Genomic DNA, 11,926 nt, shown 5'->3' with positions numbered 1-11,926 from the left:
TCCAGCCCCCTTGTGGTCTGCAAAGCAGCCTGCGACCCCCTGCCCAGCAATCTTCTCCAAGTAGTCCCCGCCCCCAACCCTACAGGTACTTCCTGAGCCCCTAGTAAATCAGAAGCGAGAAGAGCCCTAAGATGGCAAAACAGGCCAGTCTCCTTCCGGGCAAACCAGCTGGGCAGGTCTGCTGGTGCCAGGGTGGAGGTCGGAGGAGCAGAGCTAGCAAATGCCTGGGCCTATGAGAAGGCTCTGGGGAGAAGCCAGATACAATCTCACCTAGGTTTGATCCAGAGCTGGCTCTTAGGGTCTGGTGGCTCTGTAGATGGGTTTGAAGATGGCTGGTTTGGAGGCAGGATTTGATTGGATGTTATTCCTGGTGGTTAGAAGCAACCTGTCAACCATCCAGGAATGCTCACCGGAGAGGCCAGATATCAAAAACACCTGGGGAGCTTGTTACAAAAAATACAGGTCTGCCCCAGGCCTACCAAAGCAGAATCCCTAGGGAGGAGTTAGAGACCCATATCTTTTTCTTTAAAAGCCCTCTCAGGTAATTGTGACACTCAGAGGTTTGGAAATTATTACCTGGTCTTTAAAGAGAATGACTGTGGGGGCTTCCTGGTGGTCCAGTGGGTAAGACTCCGTGCTCCCTTGGGGCTTCCCTGGTGGCGCAGTGGTTGAGAGTCTGCCTGCCAATGCAGGGGACACGGGTTCGAGCCCTGGTCTGGGAAGATCCCACATGCCGCGGAGCAACTGGGCCCGTGAGCCACAACTACTGAGCCTGCGCGTCTGGAGCCTGTGCTCCGCAACAAGAGAGGCCGTGATAGTTAGTGGCCCGCGCACCGCGATGAAGAGTGGCCCCGCTTGCCACAACTAGAGAAAGCCCTCGCACAGAAGCGAAGACCCAACGCAGCCAAAAATAAATAAAATAAATAAATAAAGAAGCTTTCATTTAAAAAAAAAAAAAAAGACTCCGCGCTCCCAATGCAGGGAGTCCGGGTTCAATCCCTGGTTGGGGAACTAGACCCCTCATGCATGCCGCAACTAAGACTCGGTGCAGCCTAAATAAATAAATAAATAAATATTAAACAAAATAAAAAGAGAGAATGATTGTGGAACCTTCAACCTCGGAGTTGGCCACTTAGCTTTGTTTCCTTGGGAAAGTGACTTAACCTCTCTGAGCTTCATTTGCCTCATCTGGAAAATGGGGCTAATGATGTACCTCTTAGGGCTGCCATTGGAAATACTTGTTGTAGTCATGCTGAGCTCTAGGCTTGGGGCCTGGCACAGAGTATGTGCTCCCAGTGTTGGCTGCTATGATTGTCATTGCCGCTGAGATCCTCTGGGATTCTGGAGTGAACACGAGAGGCTGAGGGAGCTAAAGGCTAGGAGAGGATCTCCACCTGTTCAGAGTTCCTAATGCTGGGGATGAGAGGCTCTCTGGGAAGGGAGCGAAGCCTCCTGCTCAGAGGAATTAGGAGAGAGGCGCCAAGGCCAAACTCAAGGTAGAGGCCTCTAGGTCAGGGCCTTGGGCAGGTAAAATTCGAAGAAGCACAGTGAAGATTTGTGGCTAAGACCTTGGGCTTAAAGGCTCAGAGTTCTGGATTCAAGTTCTGACTTCCTTTATTAATGTATGACCTGGGTGAGACTCAAGAGTGGCTGATGGGCTTCCCTGGTGGCGCAGTGGTTGACAATCTGCCTGCTAATGCAGGGGACATGGGATCGAGCCCTGGTCTGGGAAGATCCCACATGCCGCGGAGCAACTGGGCCTGTAAGCCACAACTACTGAGCCTGCGCGTCTGGAGCCTGTGCCCCGCAACGGGAGGGGCCGGGATAATAAAAGGCTGGCGCACCGCGATGAAGAGCGGCCCCTGCACCGCGATGAAGAGTGGCCCCCCGCTTGCCGCAACTAGAGAAAGCCCTCGCACGAAACGAAGACCCAACACAGCCAAAAATAAATAAATAAATAAATAAATAAATAAATAAAGTAGCTATTAATTAAAAAAAAAAGAGAGAGGCTGAGCCTCAGCTGGGAGGAGGACAGCTCACCGTCAGCCAGGCTCTCGAGCCTGACGGCTCAGCTGCTTCTTGGAACTGTGACCTTGAGCAAGTTACTCCACCCCTCAGACCTCAGTTTGGAAATGGGGATACTCCACCTACCCACACTCTGGTTGGGAGGTGCCGGTGAGATACTGCCCATGAAGCACTCATCTCCCTGCTGACCCACAGGGTTTCAGAAATGTTAGTTATCTCCATCAACCCTTCTCTGGGGAAACCTTCGGCTTGTGACTGGTTTGAATGGTGGTCGTCACCTTTCACCTGGTGACAACACCTGACTTGACAGTACCCAGAGCTTTCATCACAGAGCCTCCAGGCGTCAAGGTTGCGGGCCCCTCAGGCACCACTCTTCCATAACAGACGGCCCCTGATCTGGCCTTCCTCCCCTCTGCAAATTGTTCTCTTCTTCTGAGCAAAGCTAAAGCGGGGTGTTATTTGGTGACACTGCCTCGATGAGGTCAGGCTGCCCGGAAACGACCCCTTTCTGCCCTCAGGGATGAGAATACAGGCTGTATTTCATTAGTGTTTTGAACTCTAGTATGTACCAAATGATGAATGTTTTGGAGTAAGGTTTACACTGGATGTGATCAAACAATGTTCCTGCACTCACAGTGTCAGTTGCCCTCGGTAGCCTGTTTCCTAGCACCATCAGGGCACGCCCTGACCAATGGCATGTGTCACTATGCACATCTCACAACCAGTTGGCTCCTTACTGCCCAGGGTGGTGGTTGGGGTCACTTCAGACTCTGGGAGAGGTGCTGCCATAGAGAACCCCCTCTTCTATGTGGGGCATTCTGAGGATCTTGTCTGTGGCCAGTGGCTTGGCAGGACCAGACCTTCCCAGGCAGGGCCCTCCCAGGGGCAGCTTCCCCCACAGCTGGGCGCATCTCTGAGCAGACACTGCCCCCTTGAGGCCTCTGCTTGCCATCACACCTGGGAGAGCTGACCTCACACAGAGGGAAATGGACCCAGATGATGCTTTCCAAGCATCCTCCAGGGGTGCCTTAAAATTGGCCCCAAATGCAAAAGTCTTTGGAGCACTGGCAGTGTATTCATTCTTAACTCGAGAACCTGGAATCTACCTTAGTGCCTTTTGTTGCCTTCCAGAAGAATGCAACTCTGGGCGATCATCAGAAAACAAGCGCATAGCCAAAGGAGGTCTGTAATTTGTAAAGAGGCAGGGGGATCTCCCTGACGGTCCAGTGGTTAGGGCTCTGTGCTCTCACTGCCGAGGGCCCGGGTTCGATCCCTGGTTGGGAAACTAGGATCCCACAAGCCGCGTGGCAAGGCGGAAAAAACAAAAAACCGTAAAGAGGCAGGGATTTTAGGGAACTAGTGAGAAGTGTCCTTGCTTTCTAGTAACATTTGGAATTACGGCTGGAATTAGGGTTGAGGATAAGGTTAGAGTTAAGCAAAATGACTAGTATAGAGTTAAAGAGGAAAAGATATCTTGCTATAAGTTTTTTTTAATATAAATTTATTTATTTATATTTATCTTTGGCTGCGTTGGGTCTTTGTTGCTGCGCGCAGGCTTTCTCTAGCTGCGGCGAGCGGGAGCTACTCTTTGTTGCGGTGCGCAGGCTTCTCATTGCGGTGGCTTCTCTTGTTGCGGAGCATGGGCTCTAGGTGCGTGGGCTCAGTAGTTGTGGCACGTGGGCTCAGTAGTTGTGGCTCATGGGCTCTAGAGCACAGGCTCAGTAGTTGCGGCATGTGGGCTCTGGGGTGTGCAGGCTTCAGTAGTTGTGGCTCGTGGGCTCTAGAGCGCAGGCTCAGTAGTTGTGGCACACGGGCTTAGCTGCTCCATGGTATGTGGGATCTTCCCGGATCATGGATTGAACCTGTGTCCCCTGCATTGGCAGGCGATTCTTAACCACTGCACCACCAGGGAAGCCCTCTTGCTATAAGATTTGAAATTAGCTACCAAAACGAGGTGGGAGAAATAAAGAAAATAAAAGAAAGGATGAATTAATTACAGGAAGGTCAACATTAACTAGCTAGATTGAGAACTAAGCGAATAAGAAGTGGTGGAGGTGTGGAGACGTGGTCCTACAACTGTGGTGCTGACGACAGTATAATAACATTGCATGCTGTACAGAGAAGTGGGAAAAAAAGGGGAAAACCACCAATAATCCTACCGTCTTAAATAAGCATTATCATGGTTCATTCCCTTTGTTTTTGTTTCCTACATGTCTGCTTTTAATGTCTTTATTGGATTTTTTTCAAATCATAAGAGTTAAATTATAGGGACTTCCCTGGTGGCACAGCGGTTAAGAATCCGCCTGCCAATGCAGGGGACACGGGTTCGAGCCCTGGTCCGGCAAGATCCCACAGGCCACGGAGCAACTAAGCCCGTGCACCACAACTACTGAGCCTGCGCTCTAGAGCCTGTGAGCCACAACTACTGAGCCCGCGTGCCACAACTACTGAAGCCCGCGTGCCACAACTACTGAAGCCCGCGCGCCTAGAGTCCGTGCTCTGCAACAAGAGAAGCCACCGCAATGAGAAGCCCGTGCACTGCTCACTGCAACTAGAGAAAGCCTGCATGCAGCAATGAAGACCCAACGCAGCCAAAAATAAATATAAATAAATTTATTAAAAAAAGAGTTAAATTATGAAACATGTAAGTTGTGGAAAGTAAAAACCACACCCATCTCAAAAAAAAAAAAAAAATTGGTCCAAAATGCAGAGTTGGGTTACAATTGTGTTTGGGAGAGGCTTCATTCCTAATCACTCTGCAACCAGAGTCCCTTGGAGTCCTGGCTCCACTAAGTTCTCGGCCTCTGGGCCTTTGTAAATAGTTTCCCCCCTGGAATACTACTCTCCCACGTTCTTGTCTGGCTGACTCTTTTTACTGCACAGGCTTCGATGTCTCTTCTCCCAGCATTTCCCCAATGTCCCAAATTGGTTAGGTGCCGCTTAAATGTGCTCCTGTAACCCCAGGACAGCCTTTATCATGTTGCACTGTCACTGCTTCTTACTTACTGCTGGCAGAGAAGCACTGTGTGGCAGAGACCCAGACACCGTGGCTCCCAGAGCTCCTCTTTCTGCGGACAGAGGCAAGACAAGCCAACTGTCTGCAATCTGCAACAGGACCAGAGCATGGGCCTGGGTCGCGCCATCCCCTGAGCAGGACGGGTTGCTGTCCAGCAATAAAGGGGAGCTGGACTGACATTCCCAGGTGTTGGGTCCCATCAAATCCCTGAAGCACTCTTTGGAGGTAGGTACTTGTGGCTGTGACAGCAGCTGGTCCCTATCAAATACCTGGGTGCTCACCCAGAGCAGTTTAGGCCACATGACTAGTTCTGGACCATTGTCTGTGAGAAGTGACGTCTGCCCATTTCGGGGTGAGTCAGTTCAGAGCTGACGTGTCTTCTCCACCTCTTTCCCCCGACTGTGGGTTCCAGCGGTGAAGCTCCAAAACGTAGGAGGGCTACCAGATCCTCATCAGACTTTGTGAAACAAAGGCACCTTTACTGCATTCAGCCAAGGAGGTTTGGGGGTTGTTGAGGCAACTAATGCTAATTGCCCTGATGCATACAGCACTACTATCATTTCTACTTATCGAGGCCAAGCCAGCTGCCCACGGTCACACAGCTTGTAAGCGGGCAGAGCTGGAACTCAAACCCAGGCCTGACTTGCATGGCTGGTTTTTAGAAACTAAACTTACTTCACCTCATGAAAGCCTGTCCCCAAACACTGCTATAACTTCTGAAATCTTATGAGAATGTCCAGCAGGGACAGGGCAGAGGGGCAGCGGGAGCAGTCAGAATACTTAGCAAGTCCGACGTGAGATCCTGCTGTTCTGGATTGCACTCAGCAGTTATAACACTCAAGTTGTACTTCTGCCAGTGATGGTTGTTCAGGATGAACAACACGTGGTGAAGAAATGACAACAGCTCACCCATGCTTGGCAGAGAATTACAGTTGGGGAGTGGAACCCTGATTCTATAGATCAGGGAAGAATTCCTCCCAATGTCACTATTTCACTCTCAGCTCTTACCCACTTGTTTCCCAGCCCAGAAAGGCAGTGTTGCACACCAGAAGCTTCAGAGTGAAGACTTGGGCTCAAATCCCTGCTCTGCCACTTACTGGCTGTGTGACCTCAGGCAAGTCACTGTGCCTCTCTGAGCCTCAATTTCCTCATCTGTAAAATGGGGATAGTAATACTAATTCCTCATAGGATGGATTGAAGCATTAGAGATAATGGATATAAGGCATTTAGTACAGTGCCTGGCACATGGAAGTTTGTTATAATCCAAGGCAGGCTCTCTTTTTCCAGGGTAGGATCAGGGGGCTATCAGAGGAGAGGGAATCAGCATACAGATTTGCACCAAAATCGCTCATATGTTTATTTACAAACAGGATACATATACACATACACAGGTGTCACTGGAACATTTCAGGAACCTCAGAGCTGGGATCTCCCCTTCTTTCTGCCCCCCTTCTTCTCTGGGCTCCCTCCTGACTCGGCTTGGGCTCTCTAGAAAAGGGTTTCTGACACTTTCTCACTGGAAAGCCTGTAGGTGCTCTGGTTGGGCTTTCACTGCTTCTCATGTCCACATCGGCCTGTCCCAGTGGGCCGTGGACAAGGGGCTGTGAGCTCAGTCATTCATGTCCAGGTCAAATTCTGGATACAACTCTTTGGTGGTGACACCTCGGATCACGGCTGAAAGGAAGGAAGGAAGGAAGGAAGGAAGGAAGAATGTCCAGTGGGAGAAGTGGGAGGGAAAATGGCCAAAGCCCTGGCCTACCCAGGACCCTCTCCAGCACTTTCTTCCTGCTCCCCTAGTTGGCCCAGATAACCCTCCTGCTACTCCTTCCAGGCTCCTCCACTGTGGGCCCTGTCTGGTCCCTCCAAACTAGACTCACTTAACCCTCACCCACATGAAGCAGCAGCAAGAGTCATGTGCTGAAAATGTAAGTTTACACTTACATTGTATCAGTGGCCAGCTGCAAACCCTGGCCCATGTGCGTGCCCTTGCCATTTGGTGATGCCCTTCCTCATGCCTCCTCACAGACTCTTCTCTCCTCCCAAGGGAAGGGGTCTCCTCAGAGGCCTGCCCTGACCACCCTGGCTCATCCCCCCCTGCCACCCTGTTCATACCTCAATATTTTCCATCTCTGTCTTTTGTTTCCTTCACTGCACTTAACACATTTTATAATTCATTTATTTGTGTTCCTTTACTTCTTGACCATTCCCCTCCCCCACCCCAACACCAAAACATAAGTCACATGAGAATGGAGACATTCAAGTGTCTGGTTTGGACTTCCCTGGTGGCTCAGTGGGTAAGACTCCGCGCTCCCAATGCAGGGGGCCGGGGTTCAATCCCTGGTCAGGGAACTAGATCCCACATGCATGCTGCAACTAAGAGTTCACATGCCACAACTAAGGAGCCCGCCTGCCGCAACTAAGACCTGGTGCAACCAAGTAAATAGATAAATAAATAAACATTAAAAAAAAAAAAAGTGTCGGGTTCACCAAAATGTCCCCATACCCTGTTGAGTAGCACAGAGTAGGTGCTCAGGAAATACTCACTGAATGAATGAAAAGAGGACACTCCGCCTGCTCCAGGTCCTACGACCTGGAAGGACAGGTCTCAAACTGGGTTCTCACAAGAGCTTATTCCCCTTGGCCTCTAGGCTACAGTCCCCTCACATTCCTTTCTTCTTGGGCCCTGATCATCCTCCACCACCTTCTGTTTTCTCCCTCCCCTCCTTTGAGACCCATTCCCCACTGACACACGGAGAAGCCCTTCCTGCCGTGGAATCCCGGATGCTGATGGGCAATTCTGCGACGAGAGCTGCAACTCAGGCAGCCAGCGGGCCGACAGCCCAGCTCTGAGCGCTGTCCCAAAGGGTCCCTGCTGGTTGAACATCAGCGTGCCCACCGATCCAAGCCAGGTGATGGAACCAAGGCCACCTACACATTTCCTCACCTCCAAGGTGGGCTGTCCCAGCCAGCTCAGACACACAGGTGCCTGTGTCTCAGCTCAGCCCTCTAGATAGTGAGACTGTGTTCCAGGAGGAACAAAATACCCCTTTAAGCCACAGAGTTCCCATTGCACTTTCTGCCTCTGTAGCATGTCGGCCACTTGAGGCGAGGCTGGGGTCTCCATTGGTCTGAGTAGGCCCCGGGGGACTGGGAACCCTAGTCCTCGGGCAGGCGGGTGAGCCCAGGCTCAAACCTGCCTGTAGCTCCAAAGCAGGCTCTATACCCGAGGGAAAAACCGCAGGCACTCAGGTAAGAGCTGTACAGTGGCTTCGCTAGGTGGCCAGGAAGGGGAGGGGCATTCAGGGAGCGTGGCAGCTGAGAATGGTAGGGGGGTTGGGTAAGTTTAGAAGGCCCAGGAGCAAAATCCCACCACCCCTGGGGCATGGGGACTCCCTCACCTAGTTTGCCTAGCAGCATCTGGCCTACATCCTTGATGTCATTATACTCGTGGAGCTGGGAGATGTGGTCCTCCAGTTCATCTACACTGTAGCCTCTGGGGTGAGAAATGGAGAGAGAGAGAGAGAGAATATCGTTGAGAAAGCCGATGAGGCTCCAAGGTTCAGAGAGTAACGAGGCATCTATTTAACAAATGTTCACTAAGGGCCTACTGGGTGCTTGGCATTGGGAACCAGGATAGTGATGCCAAGATAGACCCTGCTCTCATGAAGCTTAAGGTAGGGCAGGAGATCTGCCCACCCCCTCACTCCTGGCAAATTCTCCCTGTACTCTTAGGGAGGCATCCTCAGCCACGCTGGTACTATGTAACCCTGGTCACAGCCAAGGGATTCACAGATGGGCACATGAGTGGCTAATCAGATCCCCTCAAGTGTGACATGCACGTTCAAAGGCTGCTCAGTCTGCGCCATGTGGCTGGAGCAAAGGGCATGGGAAAACCCAGGAGTTGTGGAAGAGCCAGCTTCCCCTGGGCACTGAAAACCCCACCTGCAGAGGGAGGACAGAGCCCATGTGCAGACAGAAGCAGAGGCAGAGACCGTGGGCCCCAGAAGAGACTGGGAGAGCCATGGCTTTCCAGTTCCTAGTTCCCCTTATTCTCCTGGGAACTCCTGGCGCAGTCCTGTTTTTATGCTAAGCTAGGTTGCAGTTACTGGGCACTAGTTAAATGTTATCTAGAGAATCCCTGGCAGTCCAGTGGTTAGGACTCGGTGCTTTCACTGCCGTGGCCCAGGTTCAATCCCTGGTCGGGGAACTGAGATCCTGCAAGCTGCATGGCATGGCACGGCCAAAAAAAAAAAAAAAGTTATCTTAAGCACACTGAGGAACCCAAAGATACTTACTCAGATATTAATTGGGAGATTTCCTTGTCCAGCATGTCCTTCTTCTCCTTCAGCTTCTGAATGTCAAGGTGCAGAGAATCCTCGCTGGCCCCATCAGCCTGGCCAGACCTGGGAGACGGCCGCTGCGTGGCACAAAGAGTCGTAAGCCAGACTGACCAATTATCTACAATTCAGAACCTACACATTATCCCCCAATATCCACTCCCTGCTTCTGGTTGGTAACAGACACCCTCCACCCCAGAATAAGACTACATTTCCCAGCTTCCCTTGGAATTAGGTGTGGCCCTATAACTAAGTTCTGGCAAGTGGAACTTAATTAGAAATAGCATATGCTATGTCTGGGAACTGTCCTTCCAGGGAGAGGGCATGCCTTTCTCTAGCCTTCCTCTTTCCTACAAGCTGGAGGGTTGCTGGAGTTGAACGGTGTCTTGGATGATAGAGGCATGGGTTCCTGATGACTGTTTAAGCCACCATTATTTGGGGTTTTCTTTCACTCCCAGCCAAACCCAACTTTAACTAAAGGACCCATCCTGGTTCCCAATCTGACCCCAGAGAATCTACGTCAGGTCTACCTCTTGGATTCTCCTGTCAAGTCTATGATGTCACTGGCTTTATAATTGCATTGGGTAGCAAAACCCATCCCTGGGGCTACAGTTCATCTTTGTCCTTTCTGCGTCTAAAAGCTGTGAAGGCCAGTGCCTGGTACACTGCTAATTTTCAGGAAATGTTTGTTGGAGCAACTGTAATATAAGAGACCGAGGAAGACGTGGTTCTCATTCTTAGGACAGGGGATTTTAACCAGTCAGTCAACACATCGTGAGTAAACACTAGCTGCCAGGCACTGGCAAAGGCTCCAGCGGTTCAGCAATGGATAAGACATCAAGCCTGGCCCCCTGCCTTCATGGAACGTATAGCCTAGTCCCAGACATAGAACCCCCAACAATCATGCTCTTCCTCCAGAAATTTCCATTTAAAGCTCTGCTCACAGGTCACACGTCATCAGAAAGTCCTTTCCTGACCACCCCATTTAAATGGCCACACCTCAATCACTATCCTTTTGTCCTGAAGTTTTCTAACATCTATCATCACCTGACATATTGTATATTTCATTAATATTATTTTCACTGACGGCCTTATACCACTGGAGTGTAAACACCATGACGGCAGGGACTCTGTTTTATTCACTGCTGATTGCCTTGTGTCTACAACAGTACCTGGCACATAGTAAGCACTGTTTCGAATGAATTTGTCAAATGAATGAGTCAATGACAAATAACCAATCAACTAACTACCAGTCTGAAAAGTGCTTTGAAGTTGAAGTACAGTGTGCTAGGGGAGTGGCTAACAAAGCTATTGGCCTGAGCCCGAAGTGGGGCTAAGAATTCTCTGAGGAAGCTCAGCTTTAAAGGATGAGTAGGCATCAGTTTGGCAAAAAGCTGGAAGAAAAAGTATTCCAGACGGTGTATCCAAATGCCCTAAGGCAGGAGAGAGTACATGCGTTTGAGGGAAAGGGAGTAGTTTCCATGTGGGTGGAATGGGTGAGGGAGGGATAGTGGTGTGAAAAGAACAAAATCAACCAGCCACTTGTGGTGCTGTCAGGAAGGATGAGAGACAGAGCCCATTTGGAGAGCCTGGGGTACCACTGACAAAGTACAGGACGCTGTTTCTTCTCTGAAGCTTGGTGGGCAGGAGGAAAAGATGGGGAAGAACTGAGAAATGACCTAGAGTTTCTCAGCAGAATGAGGTCAGCTGGGGGAAGATCTTGAAGAGGACTGGGGGTGGGTCAGCTGCTGCTGGGGACGGAGAGGAGGACTTAGAGCAGCAGTGGGGTACAGGGTGGAGGGCAAGGAAGGGGGCACAAGCATACTCACAGGGGATCGGAAAGCCCCGCGGCAACTTTTGGAAGGTCCTGGTTGAGTCCTGTAGAGGAATCCGAGGGAAAAAGGCTGATTGGACCTAGAGGCCGCTTTGGGAGGAAAGGGGTACTGTGAGGGTGTGAGAGGAGGAACTGCTGTGAAGTACAGAGACCGGGACTGGATCCGGTTGGGAAGAGGGTAGATAATGCTCCCGGGATCGGGGTAGGGATCCTGGAGGAAGGAGAGATTCTGATGTGGAGCAGTGGAAGCGGGGGCGGGGGGGGGTGGTGGTCTCTGGAGGCGATCTCTGGGGAGAGGAAGTCTGGGGCAGAGCTACGGGGAGTCAGGAAAGTGACTGGGAAGAGATGTGCTTTCCCCCTGCTGTCCGCTCCTCGCCCACCTCCTCAGCCCTGGGGTCCGGGGTCCCCGACTCGGGGAGCTCTGCAGTGCCGGAGGGTCCAGGGCGCGTGCGGGAAAGCGGCCCCTCAGGTCCGCCCGGTATTCGCAATTCTCTGACGCACACCGAAGCGTCACAGAGCTAGCTATATAAGCCCGCTGCGAGGTCGGGCCCCGCCTTTCCCCGCCCAGATAGGCAAGGAGAGCGGCTGCGCACGCAGTCTTTATTAGGCCTTCCCCCGTCCCTCCTGGCTAGCTATGGTTTAGTCACGCCCCTTCCCCTTTCAACTTTCCCATCGACTAATGGGATTAGGGATTTGAGGCTACGCTCACACCGC

General features: G+C 51.3%; 1 protein-coding gene across 1 annotated transcript; it reads right to left on the bottom strand.

The window, feature by feature from the left end:
- Nucleotides 1-6,379: 6,379 nt before the first annotated feature.
- Nucleotides 6,380-11,885, bottom strand: SWI5 (SWI5 homologous recombination repair protein). Its single transcript, XM_036854189.1, has 6 exons — nucleotides 11,862-11,885; nucleotides 11,593-11,810; nucleotides 11,208-11,256; nucleotides 9,337-9,458; nucleotides 8,440-8,534; nucleotides 6,380-6,715 (listed from the first exon to the last, which is right to left on the bottom strand). Exons 1-6 carry the CDS (start codon nucleotides 11,883-11,885, stop codon nucleotides 6,651-6,653), a joined length of 573 nt encoding a protein of 190 aa, XP_036710084.1. The 3' UTR covers nucleotides 6,380-6,650.
- Between the last annotated feature and the right edge of the window lie 41 nt (nucleotides 11,886-11,926).

The sequence above is a fragment of the Balaenoptera musculus genome, chromosome 6 (genome assembly GCF_009873245.2).
Source record: "Balaenoptera musculus isolate JJ_BM4_2016_0621 chromosome 6, mBalMus1.pri.v3, whole genome shotgun sequence".
Lineage (NCBI taxonomy): Eukaryota > Metazoa > Chordata > Mammalia > Artiodactyla > Balaenopteridae > Balaenoptera > Balaenoptera musculus.
Note: the sequence above shows the minus strand (reverse complement) of the source record. Positions and strands in the feature narration are given on the sequence as shown.